This window comes from Macrotis lagotis, chromosome 8 (assembly GCF_037893015.1).
Source record: "Macrotis lagotis isolate mMagLag1 chromosome 8, bilby.v1.9.chrom.fasta, whole genome shotgun sequence".
In the NCBI taxonomy this organism is placed as follows: Eukaryota; Metazoa; Chordata; class Mammalia; order Peramelemorphia; family Peramelidae; genus Macrotis; species Macrotis lagotis.
Window position 1 is genome coordinate 110,139,428 of NC_133665.1, and position 27,318 is coordinate 110,166,745.

Genomic DNA, 27,318 nt, shown 5'->3' on the forward strand with positions numbered 1-27,318 from the left:
ATGACTTGGTGTTGGTAACTTATTCTATAGAATTAGTTTCCTTTCTGATTCTTCGTATTTTATTTTATGCCTTTAAAAACCTGAGTCTGAGAAGGAGCTCCATAGTCTTTCCCAGACTGCTCAAATGGAGAGGGTTGTCATCTGTATCAGTGGAGGCAAAATCCCGAATCTTTGGAAGTATTGAAATCATTCAATCTACCAATATTTATCTAGTGGTTACTGTATGGCAGATACCAGACTAGGGAGACAACCAGTGACTGGAATGTGGATGAAACAGCAAACCTTACTGTTAGATCCGGACCAAATTTTATTCTTGCCCAGTAGAGGCCCATTAATTATCCTTCCTTAAAGACAGAATCCTAACTTCCATAGAAACTCCAAACAATGACCTCCCAAACAAAACACATCCTTCATGGAGATCTAAACAGCTCCCAGTCCCTATGGAAACCATACCACCCTGCCTCCTCCATCCAATATCCCATAAAGACTTGCTCTCCCACTACCTGCTTCTGGAGTCTGCTTGGACTCAGCCCCTGCCTTCAATAAACAGCTTTGTATTCATTTCCATTTATAGCACAATCTTCCTTTTTATGCAGGGTTCAACTTTTGATCTTTCACTTACAACTCAACCAGTCACCCTATGCCAATTCAATGGGTGGTTGATTAGTAACTAGACTGAGTGGGGTGTGGGGTGGGGGGGGGAGAAGGGAGGGAAGGAAAGTACTAAAGAAAAGATAATTTGTAACAATCAGAGAAGGAGATAATGTTTAAATTGGTTGATGTGTGTGCATTTTTCTTATCATCCTGAGTTCTAGCTTCAAAGTCAAAAGACACTAGGTCCTCTAGCTATGTTCTGTAGTTTTAGGGCTTTACTCGAGAGGGATGGGCTGCTGACAGGAATAGCCCTCCTGAGTCAGTCTTTTTCTTTCTGTAATTTATAAAAAGTTTGAGAGTCAGAATTTCTGTGCAACTAATCATTTTATTAATCATGCTAACAGAGAATAAAAGGGGTCAGTGGAACTCTGAATGCCAAAAACCCCTCATGGAACCCACTAGTTTATATGTCCTTGAAAGAGTGGGTATTCCTGAAGGTGGCAGTCAACTGGTTGACAGTGAATGAGAATGAATATTATGGTAAGAGGTGGACCCTTCTAATGAATTGACTGGGGGACCTTACTTGGCTCACTTTTATTCCCAGATCACCCCTGGGACCTGACTTGAATCACACTTACATCCAGAGCACCCCTAGCCCCAGGGCAATCTAGACAAAAGATATAGCTCCCACCCAAACCTGACTAGATCACAATGAACTTTCCTACTTGGGTAGGGTCTGAACAAGATCGAGGAGAAAATTAATCCAATCTCTTTATGGGGCCATGTCCTTCAGATGCTGACTTGCCCAGTAGAGAATGAGGAAATAAGTGACCACCCCCCAAAAAAACCCTCCCCAATAATTTATTTAATAATCATTTCTCTCACCTTAATCCCTCAAGACAGAGTTGTCTTAGAAACTGATCTGTGGCAAGAATATTATTATGGGGTCCCTGCTGACCCAGAGCTTGATGTCTTTCTCCAGAGGCCTAGAGCTGACTGTCATTGGTGACTCTCTCAGATTCTCTTCCCACATTTTTCCTGTGACCTTTAGCCATCCTTTTTCATTCCAGAGAGGAAGGAAGGGGGGAGAGGCCAGAGCAGTTGAAGGCCATCTTTTCCCCCCTCTGCTAGTTCCCACTGAGTCACACAAATTCATTAGACCCTCTGGTTCACTGCATATCCGAGCTCTCCTTCCCTCCCTCTGGAATTCCAACTGGATCCGTGAATAACCTGAGAAATCCATCTGTCTTGGAGCACCCCGGACACTTGGTCCCAGCTTTTCTTAGGACTGGCATCTTGATCTGTGTCTTCTGCTCTCCATTATGATTGGAGTTCCCCAAGGTCAAGGACAAGTCAGATGATTAGACATCTCTATCCCTCTTGAGAGGATCCTGAGATGCTGGGCTTCAGGAATTTTTGCTGAACTGAATTAAATTGAAGTAAAAGTAAGATTTCCAACACAGTTGGCCCCCCCAGCTAGACCTACACTGACTGTTTCTGAACATTCCCATTGCTGAACCCCTGAAGTATGCATAGCCCTCAACAGGCTAGACGGTAGAGCCCAAGGGGGAGACATTACTCCTACCCTTGTGGGGCTCATGGTGTAATGGAGGGAATAAGACAGAAACCTTGAAAAGAGAATTGGCAGTGGTAGACAGTATGCAATGAGGGTCCTGTGAATGCTCTGGATAGTGTGTTCTAGGAGAAAAGAGGAAGAATTCAGTGTTGGAGTCACAGAATGGGGTGTGAGCAAAGCATAAGATGGGAATGATCTTGGTTTGCATCAGGGAAAAGTTCTAGCTATAGCCATAGCATTTGAGGCAAAGAAGCCAAATGGAGTTCTGAAACCCAGAGACCAACATCTCAGGAATACTGTAAAGAGGGCTAAGCTTGAACTCTCAAGAACTGGTCTCGGACTTCATAGCTTTGGGACCCTCAGTAGTTTCTGTACCTCTAGTGTCTTCATATGTAAAATGGAGGATAAGATGATTTTCCCCTCTCCCTCTTGGAATCATTGTGGAGAAATGCTCCATAACCTTTCAAGTACCATAGAAAGGTGAGTTAGTATTATCTTATAGCTTGCTTTGTTATGGTCTCTGTCTCTGACCCTAGGAAAAGTTGCCTGGTGACCATTCCTTACAGAAGAGATTGCTCTAGTCAATCAAGAATGGAGAGGAAGAGTATCCCTAAGCTCTGAGCTTACTCCTTTTAAAAAAAATTATTTTTCCAACCACATATAAAGATAATTTTCAACACTGATCTTTTTATAAGATTTTTTTTGGTTCCACATTTTTCTCCTTTCCTTTCTTCCCTCCTCCTCCCCTTGACATTGAGTAAAAGTAATCTGATATAGGTTATACATGTTTAACTATATTAAACATATTTCTATTATTAGTCATGGTGTTGGGCAGTTAGGTGGGACAGTAGATAGAACACTGGCCTTGGAGTCAAGAGAACAGGAGTTCAAATCCAGCCTCAGACATTTGCCACTTACTAGTTGTGTGATTGACTCACCTCCAGAGTCATATCTGGCTGCTGGACCTAGATGGCTCTGGAGAAGAAAGTGAGTCTTATGACTTAGCACAGCCCCCCCCCTCACTAAAATCCAGTTCATGTGCTTGTCTAGGCACCACTTCCCTGATGTCGTGATCTTCGAGAATGAAGGACAAACATATTAGTCATAGTGTGAAAGAAGCATGAAAACAAAAGGGGGGAAAAAATCCCATAAACCCTATAAATGAGTTTCCATCTTTTTGCTTCCTCAGGACAAAGTCCAGCTGCTCAGACTATGGTATCATGAGAGCTGCCGGGTGTTCCGGGATCGTCTAGTTAATGATGAAGATCAGATTTGGTTTGATAATCTCTTGGAAAGCCATATGGTGCTGTGGGACACCTCCTTTGCTGAGGTCTGCCCCTTCCAGCCCATCCTCTATGGAGACTTCATGATGCCGGGTACTGGCAGTAGGCTTTATGAACTGATCACCAACCAGGAGAAGGTAGGCAGAGGGCCCAGGTGACTCTGCTGCCAGCCCCCAGCCTCTGACTGTATTGAACTGAACTGATTGTAGGGAAGGGCTGCTTTTCCTTCTTGGGGGTCTGATCAGTCCTTCCCTCACTCCACCTGTACCAACACTGGCTTCCCACCTGGTCTTGTTCTTCTTGTGTCTGTAGGAGGATGCCACTCTCTTCTGCTTCATTCCCCCCACACTCAGTCATGGCACTCCTTGTCAGAGATATCATAGAGAAGATCCCTTGTTGGGTATGGATTCATTTAGATGACCTCAAAGACCCCTTCTCACAGTGGAATCTGAGCTTTTATAAGGCTTAGTGGCTGAATGGTGGTATCCCAGTCTTAGAGAGGTAAAAGTGAGTCAAGGAGGCTCTTTGTCAGCTGGAAAGTCAAGTCATCCATCTGCCTCTTGGCTTCTACAGCCTCTTGGTCTTTCCTAAGAGGGTAGTAATGGAGAGTAGTTTTCTTGGCCCCGGTTTCATTTGAGTTGGTTTCCAGATGTTTTGGTTGTTCTCTGAGATCCTGTTTTGAGAAATGCTCCTTGTAGGAAAACAATCAGGACCCTGCTGAGTTAGGGTGCCCACTGTTTGTGATTTGTGAGCTGGCCTCCTGCTTGCTTAATCTTGCTACAGATGGTTAAAAACAAAGGTCTCTTAGGGAAGGAGTAGCACCCCTCATAAGACAATCATCTCTCTGTGGGTCTGGGTCAGTTCTCCCTACTCCAGTGGCTAATTCTAATTCTAGCTTCCTCCTCCCTTGCTCTCCCTCTTCCTCACCACCATGCATATGGGGCTTAGAATGCCTGGGATGTCCCATCTCTTATGCTGTGGACCCCAGCTCCCTCATTCCAGAGAAGGGAAAAACCAAAATCCAGAGTAAGGAAAGGACTTACCCAAGTGTAATTAGTAGGTGGGAGAACTGGAATTCAAATCAAGGTCAAAGCCAGTGTATTTCCACCTACACTGTCCTATTTCTAGCCAGAATTTTCTTGTTCTTTCCTGGGTTGATAATCACTAAGGTTAGTGCTAGGATTTTTTGTTTGCTCATTTGTTTATTTTTTTCATTTTGCATTAAGGCAAATTTGACATTATTCCATAGAATATCCAAACTACTCCCTCTTATTCTATTTTCAATCCCTGACTCCAAGGCTATCTAAGTGATAAGCCACAAAACTTGGGTTTTAGTTCCAGCTTTGTCATAATTGAGCATTGAGACCTTTGATAAATCCTTTCTCTGCCTCAGGCCTCCTTTGCCTACCCTATTAGACCAGGGATTTCCTCCATGTGCTTGTGTTGGGTTGTTTGAGTGACTCCCACTCCCTTCATTCTTATTCCAGCATAGAGAATCCTGGTATCCCTGTATTGCATAGGTTCCAAAAAGCTGATTTGTGATGGTTTTCCTCTCTTGATTGTGTCCATTCTGGTCCCAGATGCAGGTTGTGATTGAGGAGTACATGGAAGACTATAATCAGATCAACACGACCAAGATGAAGCTGGTGCTCTTCATGGATGCCATGAGCCACATCTGTCGCATCAGCCGCATCCTACGCCAGTCGTTAGGGAATGCCCTTCTCTTGGGTGTGGGAGGAAGTGGTCGAAACTCCCTCACACGGCTTGCCTCTCACATGTATGAGTCCACTTGGCCAGAGAGTGAAAGGGCTTCAGGAGTTGGGGAGGGATGGAGAGGGGGTGTCTTATTCTTCACTATCACAGTGGTGGAATAGAAAGGGCACTGGGATGGGGCTGGTCAGAACACCTAGAACTAAATTCAGCTGGGCTATTTTCTAGTTGAGGTAAATGACTCTTCTTCAAAGAAACTGTTTTCTTACTGATATGAGGAAAAGCTAAACTTGGAACACTATGTTGAGTAACTATTATCATTATCATTATTATCTTTAGCTCTATAATACCCTACTCCCTTCTTTCCCAACCCAGGAAAAAAAGGGAAAAGAAGTTGGATAATCAATTCATAGGCAAAGCTGGGGGTCCTTGTTAGCACTTTGCCCCAGCACCCCCCACCCTTAGCACCATGTCTTCCTCTCAAGGGAAGAGAAGGGACATGGGCCTTTGGCCTGAGAGGTAGCAACAGTGGTAGTAGTAGTGCTTCTGTTCAGACAAAGGTTGTCTTTCCCCAACTGAGGTCCAGACTGCCTTTCCAGCTCAAAATTGTTTAACTCAAGATACTGTAGAGTTCCAGAGCTCAATTTGTCCCTTTAAAAAATATATTCTAGGGGGCAGCTAGGTGGAGAGAGGACCAACCCTTAAAGTCAGGAAGACCTGATTTCAAATCTGGCCTCAGATATTTAATCATTATCTAGCTGTGTGATCTTGGGCAAGTTGCTTAACCCCATTACCTTGCAAAAACTAAAAAAAGTATATGTATATGTGTGTATATATATATATATATATATATATATATATATATATATTCAAAGTCAGGTTCACTGGCTTTGCAGACAGTATGATTTTAGAAATTGTGATGTCATCCCTTTTCAACTTCTGTGGCTGGTCAACTTTTTCCATCTTTCAGTGTTCAAGGATCAATGGCAACAGCTCAGCAATTTCCTACAATTCTTTTAGAATCCTTACAAAAGGGGGAGTTTGGCCTTCTTTTACCATCTCCTATAAAAGTCCCTCCCTTCCTTTAGTGAGGGAATTAGGGTTAAGTAGTCATGGAGTAGAGATGAAGAACCCATTCCAGGTATGAGGGACAGAGTGAACAAGGACAGGATTGGTATGAATACATGAAGAGGAATAGTGGGAGCTATGTCATGGAGAATGACATGAGAAACAGGATTTTATACATTTATTTGACAGTAAATGAAGAATCAATGAAAGTTTTTGAATGGATAGTTGGAATGATCAGAGCTATGCATTATTTGGAAGATGATTCTGGCATGTTAAAACTGGATCAGGGGCGGCTAGGTGAATAGTGGATAAAGCACCGGCCCTGGAGTCAGGAGTACCTGGGTCTCAGACTTGGGCAAGCCACTTAACCCTGTTTGCCTTGCAAAAACCTAAAAAAAAAACGATCAGAGAGAAGAGAGCAAAGACAACTTTAAAGTTGATTGCAAAAACAATGTAGTATAGAGTAAAAAATTTAAAGTCTATTACAATAGTCTGTGCTAGAGATGATGGGATTGCTTTTGGGATTGGAGAGAAGGTGACAGAGATATTAGAGAGGTAGAATTGATGAAATATAACAGCTGACTAGCTGTCAATGCAAGGATAAGGCATAAATGAGTAACCTTAGGATCTTGAAAGTTACACCCTTGCCTTTGTTTACATCTATAGGTTTCCCCTTCTTCCATCTCATACCTTTTTTGGGTAAGAGACACAAGGAAATAAATTCAGAAGAAACTCCCAGGAGCATTTAATGTAAGGTCTTGAATTGCCTCCTGTGTGGGATAAAAATCCATTAAAAAAATATAGAGACTCCTCTGAGCAAAAAAAAAAAAAAAAAAAAAAAAAAAAAGCTTATTTTGGCTTTTCTCGAGAAAAGGGCACACACCAAGTCTCACAAAGGTAGTGAAGATCAAGGAGCTACTCTGAACTGACAGTCAAGCAAGATTATATGACCTAACCTGATCCCCTCCTCCTCCCTATTGTCCTTTTCTTCAACTCATTGGTTAGTCTTCAGAGTTACATTCTAACTTGTAAAAATATACCCCAGCAACAAAGAAAATAGTGAAAAGTTTTCATAAAATATTATCTCACCATCCATATAGTGAGAATAACCTTCAGGATTATAACTATTTTATTGAAGTAATGTAACTTGTCTTGTAACACGAGGTCTAGCAGCAGTCTACTTAATCAAACAAGAGGAGACTTATGAGCTTTGTTGGAATGCAAGGTTTTTCTCATGGGAACAGTCTGTTCTCCCAGTTAAAACAGTTTTATCATCAAATAGGTGACTAAAAAGGCAAGATCTCTCTGGAAACAGACTACTGTTCCCCTCCCCTCCAGCAGAATCAGGAGGTGCCTGGCTTGAAATGCAAGGTCTCTCTCCCTTTTTCTTCTAAGAATAGTCTAAGAGCAATAGTCTGTCTTTGTTTTAATGATTTTTAACCCTGAGAGGACTTCACTAGGAATATTAACTCTTACGAGGGAATATTCCACTTGTTCCCTTAAACTTTTGCCCACTAAAACTTGTTCAGTAAAAGCTCATCTAATCAAGGAGGAGACCAGGGTAAATTGATAGACGTAAGAGGCCCTTGGTTATATCAGTGTTTGAGGAATAATCATCTATGATACAGGTCTCTCATCTTTCTTGCCCATTTGTGGAACCTAGGGTGATCAGAGGGGTTCCCTGGGTTACTTGGTAGGAACCTAGCAAGGAGAGAACCCCTCTGAAGAACCAGTCATCTGCCTCACATAGCACATTCCTTCCAGGGCTGAGTACGACTGCTTCCAGATTGAGCTGTCTAAGAACTATGGGATGTTGGAGTGGCGTGAGGATGTCAAGAAGATCCTGCTGAAGGCTGGGCTGCATAGGCTCCCTGTCACCTTCCTGTTTTCTGACACACAGGTGCTATAATGAGACAGGACAGGTTAAGGAATAGACACTAGTGCTCAGGAGAGGTTAAAATCCAGGAGTAGGTTCAGAGGCACCCCATCCCCTTCCTCAGACCTCAGTCCTTTTCTAGTGGCTTGGATATTGAAAAAATAATATAACTGCCGAGTCTGTCATTTTTCAGAGATGGAAGATGAGGCATAAAGATGCCAAATGTCTTATCCACAGTCTTCCAGATTACTTAGTGGCATAATCCAAGTCTCCTGACTCCCACACAATGACATCCCATACTTCATGGATGAATGAGGTGTCAGCTAAGCTTTCCAAATTTGAATAAGGCTTTGCACCCAGAAAGAAGGGTCAGATCTATGGGCTTAGAAGCTGAAGGTTGTCTTGAATAATAATGCCCACTTCCTCCAAGGGACCTTTAATTAAGGTAGCTCCCCTTTTCCTAGATCCAGAGCAGACAACCTGATTATTTGACTCCAATGGGATGGCTCCCAAGAATGCATTTTTCTCTCCCCCAACTTAGATTAAAAATGAGTCCTTCTTGGAGGACATCAACAATGTCCTAAACTCTGGGGATATTCCCAACCTGTACAGCCTCGATGAGCAAGACCAGATCCTCACCAGTATGAGGCCCCTAATTCAAGAGCTGGGGCTGCAGCCTACCAAGGCCAACCTGATGGCTGCCTATACAGGCATTGTGCGAAGCAACATCCACATGGTGCTCTGCATGAGGTAGGGCCCATTGTTCTTCCTCGACTCCCATCTCTCACCGATCTGTGGTCAGGGGACATGAAGGGAGGAGGGACTTCAGAGAGGACGCCTCAAGTCATTGTTGTGCCTAGATAGTACATTTACCTCCCCCACACCCCGTCTAAACCCTTGCCCAGAACATCCAGCTTAGGGTCATGATGACTCCTCATCCCCCCCCTTCCCTACCTTGTCCTGTTTCTGTATCCCTTTGAGAGACACATGGAGTCTTAGTTTAGGCACAAAGTCACTTATATCTAACAGCCTTTGCTATGTTTATAGCTTACATGCCTTCTTTTCTCACAAAACCCATTTACTGAAGTTTACTACATACTGACTGAATCTTGTCTTAGGGTTTGGAGAGCTCCACATATCAGTAAACCATAGTTCCTGCCTTCAAGGAGTTCCTAGTCAATTCTAGGGGTCAGATAAGAATACAAACAATAAAAACCAAGGAAAAATGTGATAGCCATGTGAGTGGTGCAAAAAAGGCTTGATGAAAAGAAAATGGTATCAGAGCTAGGCTTTGAAATAGGGGTGGGTTGTGGCTTGGTAGAGGTGATAGAATCCAAACATTCAATAGCATTAGGAAAGGGTAGAAGTGTGGGGTGTGTTGGAGAATAAGTTATCCACTTAGTCTGGGAACAGAGGGCATAAACTAAAAAGGCTGAACTCTTGTTTACTGGGCAATAGAAGCTTTCATGTTAGAGCAAGAAATTTGGATTTAATTTCATAGGAAATGACCATTTAAGATTTTTGAGCAGGGATGATGACATTTGTCTACTTTGTATCAGAGCTGTGCCTTAAGAAAGGATAGAAATGTGAGGAATGGATTCAATGAAGGTTAGAAAGCTGGAGTCAACAGGCTCCTTAGGAGGTTACAATAGCAAGCCAGGTTAGAAGTAGGAAGAATCTGAACTCAAGATGGCTGTAGGGATAGAAAGCGGGGGGTGTATCTGACAAAATTAGAAGTAGAACCAATAGAATTTAGTGACAGAGTGTATGGTTCATACATAATATTTTATCATATCTCTCTTTTAGTATCAGTTTCTTATTTAAAAATGTTCAAGTGATCTTTTTATTTTTTCCAGTTGACATTTTTTTTTCATTTTTCCAATTACATCTTATGAAAGTTTTTCAACATTCATCCACTTACGTATGCATACTTTAAAGCTACATAATTTCCTTCTACCCTTCCTTTCCACCACCCCCCACCCAGTGACAAACAGTCTGGTGAACTTTGTACATTTACATTTGTGTTTAACATGTTTACAGATCAGTCATTTTCTGTATGAGGAATTAAGACTATGGAAAAAGAAAGAAAACCATGAGATAAGAAAGAAAACCATAAGAAAAATTTTTAAGAAGTGAATGTAGTGTTCATTCAGATCCTGTTGGTTTTTCTTTTGTTTTGTTTTTCTTCCTCCAAATATAGATAGCATTGTTGATAACAGATCTCCCAAGGTTATCCTAGATCTCTAAACTACTGAGAGTTGCTACATCAGGAGCTGCATACATCAAGGTTGATAAACTCACAATGTTGTTACTGGGTACAATGTTCTCTTGGTTCTGCTCCCTTCGCTCAGCATCAGTTCCTGTAATTCATTCCATACTTCTCTAGAATTCAACCACTCATGGTTTCTTATAGAAACCATAACATTCACATGCCATAACTTGTTTAGCCATTCCCCCCAATTGATGGGTATGCCCTGACAGAATGTATTGTTGGGGAATGGGGAGAGGAAGGGAAGAATCAATAACACTCTGGATAATGTAGAAGTTTTGAATTGAAGTGACTAAGAAGATAGTGGTGACATTAGCAGAAATAGAAAAGTTGAGAAGATCTGGTTTTGTGAGAAATATTGTAAGTTTTGTACACATTGGACTTAAGAAGCTGCTAGGACATCTGGATTTGAGGACTGGGAGAGAAATAAGGGCCAGAGATCCTTTGTTGGAAATCACCTACACTAAGGTGACTGTTGGTCTTTTAGGGACCCCAGGAAGAACAGTTTCATTGGGAAGGCAAGGAAGGAGGAGGGTACAGAACCGAGTCCAGGGTTAACAAATGAGTAGGTAGTGTATACAGTAAATATAAATGGTCTTTTGGGGGTAATTTGACAAAAGAAAAGAGAAGAAAGGACAAACAATTGTCTAGGCAGTTGAGAGTGCCTAAGGAAGGTGTTTTTTTTGGGGGGGGGGTGTTTTAGGAGAGAGGAAACTGAGCATGAAGAGAGGAAGAAACCAATGGAGAGAGTACTCAATGATGGGCCATATATCCTGAAGGAGTAAGAGGGAATTGAGCTTACACATTAAAATTTTCTTAATTGCAACTTTATTCAACATCTCCTTCACTCATTCTCCAGAAATGAGTCCAGTTTCTATAATCCCCAGGACTAGGAATGCCAGGAAGGACCTAATTCTAGTAAAGGAATATGGACTTCATTTTTGTTTATAATATATGGGGGCTTGAGCATGGGTTTACTTTCATTGTTCTGGGCTGACTTCTAAACTTTGATCACTTCCCAGCCCTATTGGAGAAGTCTTTCGAGCCCGCCTGAGACAGTTTCCTTCATTGGTCAATTGCTGCACCATTGACTGGTTCAATGAGTGGCCATCTGAAGCCCTGGAGTCTGTGGCTTCCAGATTTCTGAAGGAGATCCCTGAGCTGGAGGCCACAAATGAGGTGTTGAGTGGCATGGTAAGTTGCCTTCCCATATCTCTCTCTTGGATTTTCTTCATAGAAGGAGGTGGCTCCCCACTTCTCTGATATCTTCCCAGAGAAGTCACTTGGCAAGGGTGATACCTAACCTAGATTCAAGCTGTCCTCCTTGCTTTGGAAAGAAAAGACCGAATAAAGCTATGATGGTGATAACAGTAAAATTGAGATTTTTCTTTTCCTTCCAAGTTTTCTTTTAACAGCAGACAGTATAAAGCAGGGGAGTAAGGAGATCTGGAATCTAGTTCTAGCTTTTTCTTTTACTTGCTGTTTGATCTTGGACAAGTCTTTCCCCCTCTCCAGTCCTCAGTTTCTGTTTTTATAAAATAAGGAGGGGAATACCTTTAAGGTCCCTTCCCTATGTTTCTATAGACCCTACCCTACCCTATGTAAGAGAATATAACAGAATGCTTTGAACTCATAAGATCTTTTAATTTGGTAAGAAGACTAAAGGGGGATGACTTGCTTCAACTTACTCTGTACTCAGAGAAAGCTCTCTCCTTGAAAATAGCCCAGCCCAAGGAAGGAGAGAGGAGAAAGGAAAATCTACTTTGTAGGGCCATATCCTTTGAGACTAGTGTATATATATATATATATATATATATATATATATATATATATATATATATGCAGGACAACATTTCTTGATAAGCCCACCATCTGGAGAGCATCAGAGATGCCTGCTAGTTCCTACTTCTCTTTCATTATTCAGCTTTTGGTCCCAATGTGGGGGCTGGCAAAGCTGAGTGCCCTCTCCCTAAAGTAATCTCTTCTTGATCCCTTCATTTTGTGTAGAGGGTTATAAACAGGCTGGTGGACTTCTCTGATCCCTATAGATCCAGGTATGTGTCTGCATCCACCAGTCTGTGGCCCAAAAATGCATTGAATACTTGGCTGAGTTGGCCCGTCACAATTATGTGACTCCGAAGAGCTATCTGGAGCTATTGAACATCTTCTCCATGCTGATTGGACAAAAGAAACAAGAACTACATTCAGCCAAAGTCCGTATGAAGAGTGGCTTGGATAAGGTGAGTCCTTGTGAAAGGAGATTCAGGTGTAGCCCTTTAATATGATTTCCCTTTTCAGGAGATAGAGGTCTAGAATCAGTCATCAAAAATACCATTTATCATCACTTTGGGAGTTTTATGAGTAGCAAGTTTAGGTTACCATCTAGCAGGTAAAAACTGTCCTTGGGCTTGGATCAACAGCCTGGTTTTCCATTCTTAAAATATGAATATGTATTAAAACAATTGGAAAAAGTAGAAAAAGTCTAGTAAAAACAAGGTATATACTAACATTTCATACTATATTTCAAACCAAGCTCCAAATGTAATTTAAACACAAAAAACACATCATAAATACATTAGAGGAGCACAGAAGAAATTGTCTGTGGAAGGTGTATGGAAGAGGAAGAGATCAAGAAATCCAAAGGAAGTAAAATGAATAATTCTGATTATATAAAAATTTTAAAGTTTGTGCAACAAGTAAAGCCAATTTAGCTAAAATTAGAAGTGAAACAAGAAAATGCCAAAAATAATCTTTGAAGCAAGTTTCACTGATAAAGGTCTTATTTCTAAGATAAGATTTATGGGGAACTGATTCAAATTTATAAGAATAATAGCTTTCTCCTAACTGATAAATGTTATCAAAGAACATGATTAGATAGATTTCAGAGAATATATCAAAAGCCATATGAAAAAATGCTCTAAATCTCTAATAATGAGAGAAATGAAAAGACAACTCTGAGGGTTATAGTACTGTATAACCCTCAGATTGGCAAAGCTGACCAAAAAAAAATGGAAATGATAAATGCTGGAGAGTCTATGAGCAAACAGACACATTAATAAAATTGTAAAATGGTCATCATAGAAAGCAATTTGGAACTATGCCCCTCAAAACTGTGCAAAACCTTTGACTCAGTGATAACAGGCCACACAAAAAAAAATCAAAGGAAGAGGTGGAAAAGGAAGGGATGGAATCAATAACATTTAGTGGTGATACAAAAATAGGCAATGGAACTCACAATTTAATGGATATGAAAGAGAAGAGAATGCACATATTTAGAAATGGAAGGGGTGCTCCTCAATTGGGGAATGACTGAACAAGTTCACCAGTTCTCTCTCTGGAGTTGGAGAGCATTTTTCATCATAGGTCCTTGGGAATTGTCTTGAATCATTATCTTGATCAGAATAGCTAAGTCTTTATCAGATGATTATTGTTATTTAATATTGTCGTTATTGTATATACAATGTTATCATGATTCTGCTGGCTTCACTATGCATCTGGTCAGATAGGTAATAACAAATATAGCATAGTGGGAGGAAAAAAGCCCCAAATTTTAATTCAGGAGACCTTACATCTATTTATTGCCTTAACTTCTTTCTTGTTTGTTTTGTGGTGAGAGGAGAATATTAAGGTCCCTCAGCAGTATATTTCTTCCTGTAAGTTATTTCACTTCTATTTTAAGAATCTGGATACTATACCATTTGATGCATATATTTTTAACATTGATATTACTTCATTGTCTAAGATCCCTATTAGTATGATGTAGTTTCTATCTTTTTTTTTCTTAGATCTGTTTTTGTTTTTGTTTTGTCAGAGATCAGGATTGCTATCCCTACCTTTTTCACTTCTACTGTAGCAAGGCCTTTTTTTTTTTTTTTTGAGCAGAAAGGAAAGTTTATTTTGGCTTTTCTCAAGAAAAGAGCATACTCCAAGTCTCACAAAGGTAGTGAAGATCAAGGAGCTGCCCTGAGGTGACAGTCAAGCAATATTATATGGCCTAGCATGATCCCCCCCCAACCCCCTCTCTTCTCCTCTGATTGGTTAAAGTTTTCAGAGTTACAATCTTTACATGAAAAATCTACCCAGCAACAAAGAGAAGAATAAAATGTTTTCATAAAATATAACTTCACCATCCAGATGGTGAGGATATCAGAAGATTTCTAATGACCTTCTGTTGTCTATCTAAATGCATTAATGTCTGAGTATGCAAGTTCTTCTAAAGAACTCTACTATCTTCTTTGTTTAGTACTTATCAAACAAGAGAAGGCAGGCTACTGTTCTCCCAGTCTATTATCAAATAGGTGGCTAACTAAGACCACAAGGTCTCTTCTCTGGAAGTATTCCACCATTTCCCTCCCTAACAGAATTGGGAGGGTGTCTGACTGAGAATGCAAGGCCTCTCTCCCTCTTCTAAGAACAGTCTAAGAGTAATAGTCTGGGGGTGACTAGGTGGCATAGTGGATAAAGCACTGGGCTTGGAGTCAGGAGTACCTGGGTTCAAATCCGGTCTCAGACACCTAATAATTACCTAGCTGTGTGGCCTTGGGCAAGCCACTTAACCCCATTTGCCTTGCAAAAACCCCCCCCCCCCAAAAAAAAAGAGTAATTGTCTTTGTTTTAATGATTTTTAACCCTGAGAGGACTTTACTAGGAATATTAACTCTTTTTTAAAAAATATTTTATTTATTTTGAGTTTTACAATTTTTTCCCCTAATCTTACTCCCCCCCCAAAGGAGGCAATTTGCCAGTCTTTACATTGTTTCCATAGTATACATTGATCCAATTTGAATGTGATGAGAGAGAAATCATATCCTTAAGGAAGAAACATAAAGTATTAGAGATAGTAAGATAGTAAGATGTAAGATCAGATAATAAGATATCAGGTTTTTTTTTCTAAATTAAAGTTAATAGTCCTTGATCTTTGTTCAAACTCCACAGCTCTTTCTCTGGATACAGATGGCACTCTCCTTTGCAGACAGCCCAAAATTGTCCCTGATTGTTGCACTGATGGAATGAGCAAGTCGATCAAGGTTGATCATCACTCCCATGTTGCTGTTAGGGTGTACAGTGTTTTTCTTGTTCTGCTCATCTCACTCAGCATCAGTTCATGCAAATCCCTCCAGACTTCCCTGAATTCCCATCCCTCCTGGTTTCTAATAGAACAATAGTGTTCCATGACATACATATACCACAGTTTGCTAAGTCATTTCCCCAATTGAAGGACATTTACTTGATTTCCAATTCTTTGCCACCACAAAGGGGGCTGCTATGGATATTTTTGTACAAGTGATGTTTTTACCCTTTTTCATCATCTCTTCAGGGTAGAGACCCAGTAGTGGTATTGCTGGATCAAAGGGTATGCAAATTTTTGTTGCCCTTTCAGCATAGTTCCAAATTTCTCTCCAGAAAGGTTGGATGAGTTCACAGCTCCACCACCAATGTAATAGTGTTGCAGATTTCCCACAACCCTTCCAACAATGACCATTATCTTTTCTGGTCATATTGTCCAGTCTGAGGCCAGTGTAAGGTGGTACCTCAGAGAAGCTTTATTGGATTTCTCTGATAAGTAATGATTTAGAGCAATTTTTCATATGACTATGGATTGCTTTGATCTCCTCATCTGTAAATTGCCTTTGCATATCCTTTGACCATTTGTCAGTTGGGGAATGGATAAGCCCCTTATTTTGATTCTGTGTGTGTATGTATCTAGTTCAAGTGAGTTTCTTGTAAATAACATATTGGATTCTGGTTTCTAATCCATTCAGTTATCCACTTTGGTTTGGTGGGCAAATTCATCCCACTCACATTCATAGTTATTATTACTGTGTATTTCTCTTCATCCTGTTTTTCCCATTTATACTCCTTTTTCTCTATCTTCACCCTGTCCCTCCTCAAAAGTCTACTTTGCTTCTGACTCCTGCCTCTCTTCTATCAAACTTATCCCTTTCTCTTTTACCCTTCCCTTCTATATCTAACAGAATGTATGCATTATTCCCTCTTTGAGCTAATTCTGATGAGAGTAAAGTTCAAGCATTTGCCTGTCACCCCTCCCCACCTTCCATTTTACCCCTCCATTGTAAAAGCTCTCTATTTCATGCCTTTTTTATGTGAAATAATTTTCTCCATTCTTCCTCTCCCCTTCCCCTTCTCCAGTGTCTCCCTCCTCACCCATTAATTTATTTTGTTTAAATCATCCCATCATAGTCAACTCATCCCCATGCCCTCTTTCTATGTAAACTTCTTCTAACCACCCTAATAAGGAAAATGTTCTTAGAGGTTACAAGTATCCTCTTTCCATGGGAATGTAACCAATTTAATTTTACTTAATCCCTTATTATTTTTCTTTCATGTTTGCCTTTTTATATTTCTCTCTTGAGCTTTGAATTTGAAAGTCAAATTTTCTATTCAGCTCTGATCTTTTTATCAGAAATGCTTGAAAGTCCTTTATTTCATTAAATGATCATTTTTCCACCTGATGGAATATACTCAGTTTGCTTGTTAGAATATTCTTGGTTGGAATCCTATTTCCTTTGTCTTCCAGAATATCATTCTAAGACCTCCACTTGGAAGATGTACTTGAGTGATCCTGACTCTGACTCATGATATTTGAGTCATTTCTTTCTAGCTGCTTATGATATTTTCTTCTTGATCTGGGAACTCTGGAATTTGACTATAATATTCCTGGGAGTTTTCATTTGGTTAATCTTTTTCAAGAGGTTATCAGTGGATTCTCTCAATTTCTGTTTTACTTTCTGATTCTAGGATATCTGAGTAGTTTTTGCTTGATAATTTCTTGAAATATGATGTCTAGACTCTTTTTGATCATGGTTTAAGTGATCTAATAATCTCTGAGTTATCTCTTTTGGATGTACTTTCTAGGTTAGTGATTTTTCAATGTCATTTTTCACATTTTCTTCAGTTTTTAGATTCTTTTGATTTGTTTTATTTTTTTCTTACTGTCATGGAATCATTAGCTTCTACCAGCCCAATTCTAATTTTTAGGGAATTATTTTCTTCAGATTATTTACCTCTTTTTCCCATTTGACCTGTTCTGCTCTTTAAGAAGTTCTTTCATGGATTTTTTTATCTCTTTTACCATTTGACCAATTTTGTTTTTAAAGTTGTCATTTTATTCAATATTTTTTTGCTTCTCTTATTGTTTCTTTTCATAATTTTCTTGCATCACTCTTATCATCACATCCTAGTTTTTCTTTTATCTTTCTTAGTTGATTTTTAAAATGCCTTTTGAATTCTTCCAGGAATTCTTGTTGAGTATGTGTCAGATTCACATTTCACAAAACTTACCAGGCTTTGCTCCTGGCTGTTTTGATATTGTTGTCTTCTGAATTTGTGTCTTGGTCTTCCTGTTACCATAATAGATTTTTATGGTCATTTTCCTTTTGTTTGTTTGTTCATTTTCTCGACCTATTTCTTGACTTTTAACTTTATTTTAAAGTAGGCTCCCAGGGTGGAGGGGTCATTGAAAGGATACTTGTAACTTCTAAGAACATTTTCATTATTAGGGCTGTTAGAAGTTTACATAGAAAGAGCACATGGAGGCGGAGCCAAGATGGCAACAGGAAAAGAGCCTCTCCTAGGTGTTTTCTCTAAAATATTTAAAAAATCTTAAAATTATGACTCTAACTAAATTTTTTGAGAGACAGAACCCAGATAAAGATCCAATGAGGCAATTCTCCAGCCCAAGGTAACCTAGAAAATAGCAGAAAACCTCCACTCCATGGGGTTAGAGGGGTGGCCCTGCCAGAGTGAAGTAACTTCAGCTTCCTAGAAATAGCCCCAGGATGCCTGGGAGCCATGGCTTCCAGCAACAGAAGCAGTTTCCTGACCTGTAAACCTGGGGAGCACAGGGCACAACTTAGAGGATCAATGGGGAGATCTTTGCCAGAGCGAGTGTGAAGCCCAGACCCTCAGGGCAGTTGCTGAGGTGCTGAGGCAGCAGCCATGGCAGCCCAGATCCAAGAAACAGAAGCAGGCATCACCAGGCAGAAGCACCCTGAGTGCCCAGCCCACCGAAGGTAAGGGAGTGGAGGGAGATTACCAAGGTCTGTCCTCTGTCCCTGGAACAGGACTCTGGGGTTCTGACCACACTCAGATCCTGATCACAGTCTAGGATCCCCATAGATCAGGAACACCCCCCCAGCCCCATGGCAGAGGGGTGATCTTGTAGTCATTCACAAACCAGGAGAACAGTCAGAACCTCACACACTGAGGTCCTTGTTGGGGTGTCCCAATTAAAACTCAAAAGCTCAGGAAACACCCCAAAACCAGGCACAGACTGGGGAAATGAGTAAATAGAGAAAAAAGAGGGACACCAATGACAAATACTTTGTCTATGATCCCAAGAAGGATCAAAATACTCAATCTGAAGATAGGAAGTACAAGTTTCTGCATCTAAAGACTCCAAGGAAAAAAAGACTCCAGGCTATGACAGAGCTCAAAAAAGATTTTGAAAACTAAGTAAGGGAGATAGAAGAAAAATTGGGAAAAGAAATGAGAGAGATGCAGGAAAAACATGAAAAAGAAGTCAGCAACTTAGTCAAGGAAATACAAAAAAAAACCGCTGAAGAAAATAACATGTCAAAAACCAGCATAAGTAAAATGGATAAAACAGTTCAAAAAAGTTATTGAGGAGAAGAATGCTTTAAAAAGCAGAATTGGAGGGGCAGCTAGGTGGTACAGTGGATAGAGTACCAGCCCTGGAGTCAGGAATAACAACTGAGTTCAAATTTGGCCTAGCTGTATGGCCTTGGACAAGGACCTCATTGCCTTGCCAAAAAAAAAAAAAAAAAAGCAGAATTGGCCAGATTGAAAAGGAAATAAGAAAGCTCTCTGAGGAAAACAAATCCTTCAGATGTAGAATGGAGCTAAAGGAAGCTGATTACTTTACAAGAAGTCAAGACATAATACTTCAACACCAAAAGAATGAAAAATTAGAAGAAAATGTGAAACATCTCACTGAAAAAAAACTGATCTGGAAAACAGAATCAGGAGAGATAATTTAAAAATTATTGAGTTACCTGAAAGTCATGATCAGGAAAAGAGCCTTGACCTCATTTTTAAAGAATTTCTATAGTAAAATTGCCCTGATATCCTAGAAGCAGAGGGAAAATTGAGAGAATTCATCGAACTTTCCTGGCAAGAGATAAAAAAAAAAACAACCCCCAGGAATATTATAGCCAAGTTCCAGAACTCCCAAGTCAAAGAGAAAATATTACAAGCAGCCAGAAGGACACAATTCAAATATCATGAACTGCAGTCGGGCTCACAGAGGACTTAGCAGCAAATACATTAAGGGCTTGTAGATCTTGGAGTATAATATTCTAGAAGGCAAAAGAGCTTGGAATGCAACCAAGGAGCAACTACCCAGCAAAACTGAGCATCCTCTTCCAGGGGAAAAGATGGACTTTCAATGAACCAGGGGAATTTCAGATGTTCATGTTGAAACAACCAGAGCTGAAAAGAAAGTTTGACCTTCAAATACAGGACTCAGGTGAAGCATAGAGAGTGGAGGAGAAGGGTAAAATATGAGGGACTTAATGATAATGAATTACATGTATTCTTGCATGGAAAAATGATACTGATAATACTCATATGAACCTTCTCATTTAATAGAGCAGGTAGAAGGAGATTTATAGATGAAGCACAGGAGAGAGCTGAATTTGAAGTTATAATATATTGTAAAAATAGAGTCAATGGCTAAAAGGGAAATGTATTGAGACTAAGAGGAAAGGAGAGGGGGAATAGGCTAAGATATTTTGTATAAAAGATTTTTTTGCATAAAATAAAATGACTACAGACACTAAAATACTTGGAGTTTATCTGCCAAGACACAACAAACTGGCATTTTAAATATGAACATAAAACATAAAACATCACAAAACACACTTTTCACACAAATAAAGATTTGTTTTTGTTGAAAAAAAAAATCCCTGTCTTAGCACAGTGCTTGGCATAAATTAGGTACTAAACATTTATTGATTTGGTAATTGAAAATAGTTCCTTTTGATAATAATATCATAAATAGAAACAATATTGGATTTGAACTTAAGTTCACATCTTTGCTTTGTTACCTAAACTTACCTTAGAAAATGTTTTTTACTAAACATGCCATTCCCCAATTGACAAATGATCAAAGGACATGCAAAGGCAATTTACAGATGAGGAAATCAAAGCAATCCATAGTCATATGAAAAATTGCTCTAATTCATTACTTATTAGAGAAATGCAAATTAAAGCATCTCTGAGGTACCACCTCACACCTCTCCGACTGGCCAATATGACCAGAAAGTCCAATGATCAATGTTGGAAGGGATATGGAAAATCTGGGACCAACAATTCATTGTTGGTGGAGCTGTGAACTCATCTAATCTTTTTGGAGAGAAATTTGGAATTACATCCAAATAGCAACAAAAATGTGCATACCCTTTGATCCAGCAACTACCACTACTGGGGTCTATACCCTGAAGAGATTATGAGAAAGGGTAAAAGCATCAGTTGTAGAAAAATATTCATAGCAGCCCTATTTATGGTGGCAAAGAATTGTAAACTGAGTGAATGTCTATCAACTGGGGAATGGCTTAACAAACTGTGGTATATATGTATGTGATAGAACACTATTGTTCTATTAGAAACCAAGAAGGGGCAGCTAGGTGGTGCAGTGGATAGAGCACTGGTCCTGCAGTCAGGGGCACCTGAGTTCAAATCCCATCTCAGACACTTAATAATTACCTAGCTGTGTGGTCTTGGGCAAGCCACTTAACCCCATTGCCTTGCAAAAACTAAAACAAACAAACACACTAATAAAAAACCAAAAACCAAGAGGTATGGGAATTCAGGGAAGCTTGGAGAGATTTGTATGAACTGATGCTGAGCAAGATGAGCAGAACCAAAAGAACATTGTACACCCTAACAGCAACATGGGACTGATGATCAACCTTAATGGACAGTGAAACAATCAGGGACAATTTGGGGCTGTCTATAATGGACAATGCCATCTGTATCCAAAGAAAGAATTGTGGAGTTTGAACAAAGACCAAAGACTATTACCTTTAATTTAAAAAAAAAAGGTATTACTATGTAATTTTGCTATCTCTTATACTTTATTTTTCTTCCTTAAGGATATGATTTCTCTCTCATCATATTCAACTTAGATCAATGTATACCATGGAAATAATGTAAAGAATAACAGACTGCCTTCTGTGGAGGGTGGGGGGAAATTGTAGAATTAAAAATAAATTAATTTAATTTAAAAAATAGAAATAAAAATTTTTTAAAAGAAAAAAGAAAAACACATGGAGATGAGTTGACTATGATAGGATGATTTCAAAAAAATAAAATTAAGGGGTGAGGAGGAAGGCATTAGTTTCAGAACTAGTTCTGGGGATTTGTAAGTTTTGGGTGCTTCCAAGGTGGTAGAATTTTTTCACCTGGAGGTTTCCTTGTGAACCAGGACAGATCAATAATTCTTCTGCAGCTTAGTTTCAGACTCTTTCCTGGGGCACTTCCAGTTTGTAAAATCTGAGATTTTACAAGGATTTGTATATTTCTTGAGAGCTGGGACTGTTGTTCCTTTTCTTTATTTCATTAGTACTTAGCACAGCTAAACATATAAATTTTCCCCATAAAAACAAAATAATTTCCTAAAGGAGCTAAGTATAGAATTTATTCTAATTGCTATTAATTTTTAAAAAGTATTACTTATATTTTTACACAAAAATTTTAAGTTCTAAATTCTTTCCCTTCCTCTAGACTCTCCCTCACCTAGTAAGAAGGCAAGCAATATATCAGTTATACATATGAACTCATGCCAAACATATTTCTATATTAGTCATGTTGCTAAAAAAGGGCTAGGAAAAGAAATAAGGTGAAGAAAATTATGCTTCAATTATTCCCAAGAGTTCTTGGGGTGGCTAGGTGGTATAGTGGATAGAGCACTGGCCCTGGAGTCAGGAGTACCTGAGTTCAAATCTGACCTCAGACACTTATTAATAATGACCCAGCTGTGTGGCCTTGGACAAGCCACTTAACCCCACTACCTTGCAAAAACCTAAAAAAAAAAAAAGAAAGAAAGAAAAAAGTGAATGTCATAAAATTTAGAACAAGATGTGACACAGTTATCTAATTATCTGCAATTAGGCCCCTTTCCCCAGAATCTCTACCTAATCTTAAAAACCGAGACTTTTTTATCAAGAACAAAATCCATACCCAAAAGGAGCCAGGGAACCTCATAGACCTGAGAATTCTTAAGTCATTTTGTCATCCCTTCTTCCACTTGTACCCCTATCTTCCCAAGCTAGGGGAGATCTGAGTCCTTTCTCTAGATTTTAATTTGGTTGGGATGACTATTAAAACTTTTCTCAGTTCTAAAGTTATCTTTCTATTCATTTCCTTAATTCTCTTAATCTCCAGTGATGGTCTTTGAAGTTATAACTGAGAACACCATTCCCAGCAGTGGAGAAAGCTTGTTCATCATTAGGACTTCACATAGCACCCAATTCTCTCACTGCCTCTTGGGGAGGAAGTCAATGGCCAGGGCTTCTCTTCCACAGAGTAGTTGAATGCTAAGCTAATGCTTAGTGCTTGTCCCTTGAACTATCCCAACTGCAGTTCCCAGATAACCCTGGACCCCAAGCCCTCTCCCATTTTCCCATCTCTATCTGAACTCTCAGACTTCTTGACTCTTAACTCAGAAATTTCCTTTCTTGGGCAGCTGCTTCGAACTTCAGAGGATGTGGCCAAGATGCAAGAAGAGCTGGAAATAATGCGCCCATTACTAGAAGAAGCTGCCAGGGACACGCTGGTCACCATGGAGCAAATAAGGGTGGGAAGAGGATTGGGGAGAAGAGATGGAAGTACATACACCCCCTTTCCTCCCCCCCCCCATCCCCTTTCTCCTCTAAGATGCTCCTACTAGAAGATCATGAGAGCTGTACTTTTTTGGCTCTGCCATGGTCCTTGAGGATCTGTATTCTGCTCCCAGGTGGACACAGCTGTAGCAGAAGAGACAAGGAATGCTGTCCAGGCAGAGGAGACAAAAGCCAATGAAAAGGCCAAAAAAGCTCAAGCCATTGCTGATGATGCCCAGAAGGATCTGGATGAGGCTCTCCCAGCCCTTGATGCTGCCCTGGCTAGCCTGAGGAATCTTAACAAGAGTGATGTGACTGAGGTGAGGAGAGGCAAGGCCTGAAGATGGGCTTCTCCCTTCCTCCTTAGATCTAGCTCATGCAAATCAGTTGGAGGCTTCTGGGTCAAGGACAAATACCAGAGAGGAGAGGTTGATTCTTCTCCTCCCCTCAGGGTAGGGATTCTTGGCATCTTTTACTAACAAAGGAGTGATACAGATGTTGATGCAGAATGAGACCAATTTGGGACAAGGCCAATTTGGGATTTAGTTTTGTTCAAGTATGCATATTTGTTACAAGAGTTTGGGTTTTATTTTATTTAATTTTAAAAATCTTGTAAATTGAAAAATGTTATAAAATTTAAAAGAATATCATAATCACATGCTTTCTTTTCCACCCCAGGTTCGGGCAATGCAACGACCACCACCAGGAGTGAAATTGGTCATAGAAGCTGTCTGTATCATGAAGGGGATTAAGCCCAAAAAGGTGCCTGGGGATAAGCCTGGCATAAAGGTGGATGATTACTGGGAGCCTGGCAAGGGGCTGCTCCAGGACCCGGGCAGGTTCCTTGAGAGCCTCTTCAAGTTTGACAAGGTAAGCCAATTAGGTTCTCAGCTGACAATCTACGCTGTTCTACCCTAGCTGAAGATAGAGAAGTGGGCAGAAGCTGGGCATTTTCTGCAGCAGACATGAGGAGCATGTCTAGATATGAGGGACCACTTCTACAAAGGCAGAGAGAGAGGGAGGAGGACTAAAGTGTATGGGGAACAAGAAACAGGGCAATTTGCATTGGAGAGTAGTTGAAGGTGAACTCTCTCTCTCTCTCTCTCTCTCTCTCTCTCTCTCTCACACACACACACACACACACACACAAGACACACTCTCATTCTATGAATATATACATTTGTTTGAATATTTATATATATAATATATATATTTAATTTAATTTATTTTCAGTTCCAAATTCTCTCTATTTCTCCCTCTTTCACTTATTGAGAAGGGAGAAAAATAAAACCCATTACAAATATGTATAGTCATGAAAAACAAATTCTCACATTAGTCATATAATAGCATAAAAAGAAATGATTGAGGGGCAGCTAGGTGGCATAGTGGATAAAGCACCAGCCTTGGAGTCTGGAGTACCTGGGTTCAAATCCGGTCTCAGACACTTAATAATTACCTAGCTGTGTGGCCTTGGGCAAGCCACTTAACTCCATTTGCCTTGCAAAAAGCTAAAAAAAAAAAGAAAAAAAGAAATGATTGAAGGAAGGAAGGAAGGGAGGGAGGGAAATACGCTTCAATCTGTGAAAGTCAGTTTCATCGTGTGGCTGGTCATGTGTCTAATGTTACTAAGCCTTCCAAAGTTCATTACCTGTCCAATATTTTGTCATTGTATAGATTGTTCTTCTAGTTATATTCACTTCATTTTATATCATCTCATATTCATCTTCTCAGGTTTTTCTGAAACCAACCCCTTCATTTCTCAGTGCGATTATATTCCATCACATTCTTATACCATAATTAGCCCAGCCATTCTCCAATTAATAGGCCAAAGGGGAAACCACCTAAACTAATATTGCAAAGTAGATAGATGCTGTATTATGAAGGTGTTTGCAATTTATCTTCAAGGCAGTAGAGAGCCATGAGCAGTTTTTGAATAAAGGGGTGACATGACCAGATCTGTGATCTAGGACTGTCCATTTGGCAGCTGTAGAGGTTTGATTGAAGTAAGCTGAGCCTCCTGAGAGACCATTAGGAGTTGTGATTGTCCATGTGAAAGTGATGAAGCTCTGAATAAAGACAGAGACTAAGTGAGTAGAGAAAGGGGAACAGATAGGAAAGATATGGAGGTAAGATCAATGAGACTTAGCAACCAAGGGGCTCAGGGTGTTGATGATAAAGAAGGAAAAGTTAAGGATGACTCTGAGGTTGCAAATCTGAGTGACTGGAGACATAATAAAACTCAACAGAAGTAGGGGAGTTTGGGAAGTGGTTGAAGAGGAAATAGGAGTCTTTTGGATTTGAGTTTGAGATACTTTTGGAGCATATAAGTAGTGATTTATAATAGGCAGTTGATAAAATAGGACTAGAGTTTAGTGGAGATTTAGGGCTGAATATATATAATTTTGTGATATATCTGTAGAACAATGATTGAACCTTCATGGGAGCTGGTAGAACCATGAAGGGAAGGTATAGATGTGGCAAGCAAAAGATGAAATGACTGAGGAAAAGGAAGGTTCAATCTTTCAAACATATCAATTTAATTAAGCAATACATGCCAATTCTTCATTTCAGGGTTGAACCTTGAATTCAAGGAAAGACAGACTTTTGGTCATTATTGATTAATTGATTAAATTGATTAAAAGGAAAAATACAACATTAGGAAATCTCATTTTTAATTGGATGAAATATTTGGGACCTTCCAAGTTGGGAGGGGGAGAACAATTCACTGAATTCCACAATCCACAATTCAGAAAAAGAATTGTCCCACTTGGCCCAAAAGTCTATAAACATTCAAAGGAACATGGAAACAATAACTGATTAGTATTTGTTTTCAGATAAGATATATATGTTGCTTGAGATTACAACTGTGAGAAAATTCCTTGCATCAATCTTTGGATCTGATTGAGTTTCTGATCAGCATAACCTTAGGTCTTTGGTTAAAGATCTCTAAGCAGCAGGTAAGGGTAATACAATTTTCAGCCATGCAAGACCCAGGTTCAAACAACATACTAAGGTTTTCTCCCAATTCTCACAACTGAATAAAGTTTTCTTACAAGACAGAATTTAGATGAGTTCTATAATTGAATAGAAACTAAGCTAGCTCCAGAATTGAGTCACAAATTGGAGTTAGTATGGTTCACTGAATTCCCACAATTAACTATTTGTTGTCCCAAGCCCTTCAATTTCCTCATAGAGAAGGAAGAGAAGAATGTCCAAGACTGAATCTTGGAGAATACTGATACAATGGATAATGTGAGGTTCAAAATTGTCCAAACTGCAAGAAAAGAAACTGAGGTAGATCTCTGAGACAATGATACTTTATTAAAGGTTTTTGGTCCCCCTCTAATGAAATGGACCTCAGATCTTCCTCATGATCTGAGATGTCCCTATCTTCCAGGGCCTTAGTTTTATAGTGCTTGATATCCAGACAATACAGATGAAGCAAACTAAAAATATAGAATTTCATTGATTGATACTCATTGCCCTTACCACTCCACAAGATACAGAATCACATGGGTTTACAAATAGACTGGTGAGCAGAACTTGACAGACCTATCTTTACCTTTCAGGAGGTCCTATCAAGCTAATGAGCTGACCCATGAGCTGGACTGAGAAACAGATGTCCAGATATCCACATGGGCCAATGGACCCACGAAAGACTGATGGCCAGCATCACTCATTAATCAAATGCTCATAACCATGGCATGAAGAGGGATGGGAATAGCAACAAAAATTAGCTGGGGAACTTTCCATGTAATTGTCAATCTGCCATGCTGGGCTTTGTTACCTTAACATGGAAAAACAAGGTTGGAGGTCCTCTTGTTAGCTTTCTAAGATTAAACAAGGGGTCCAATATGCAGAAATTATAGTCACCATCCCTATGCAATCACATCAAATTGATTAATACTGATTAGAATTTATAAGAGTTCAATTAATCCAGGTGTGGATCACTTGTGGCCCCAGGGGTACAGGAACTTGGGTCACAATTCCAGGGTAGAAAAGAGTGCTTGTGATTGCTCACAAACCACAGTATAGACCAGGACAGTAGTAAACACCTTGGAAGATCTGAAAACTTACAG

General features: G+C 39.7%; 1 protein-coding gene across 3 annotated transcripts in view; it reads left to right on the top strand.

The window, feature by feature from the left end:
- Nucleotides 1–27,318, top strand: part of DNAH1 (dynein axonemal heavy chain 1) — a 162,403-nt gene that overhangs the window by 111,615 nt on the left and 23,470 nt on the right. For all 3 annotated transcript variants that reach the window (XM_074198129.1, XM_074198130.1, XM_074198131.1), the window contains 9 exons: nt 3,360–3,590; nt 5,034–5,230; nt 7,996–8,131; nt 8,649–8,857; nt 11,399–11,570; nt 12,425–12,616; nt 23,104–23,214; nt 23,374–23,559; nt 23,918–24,109. In XM_074198129.1, coding sequence (XP_074054230.1) covers nt 3,360–3,590; nt 5,034–5,230; nt 7,996–8,131; nt 8,649–8,857; nt 11,399–11,570; nt 12,425–12,616; nt 23,104–23,214; nt 23,374–23,559; nt 23,918–24,109 — 1,626 coding nt within the window. The remainder of the gene's footprint in view (nt 1–3,359; nt 3,591–5,033; nt 5,231–7,995; nt 8,132–8,648; nt 8,858–11,398; nt 11,571–12,424; nt 12,617–23,103; nt 23,215–23,373; nt 23,560–23,917; nt 24,110–27,318) is intronic.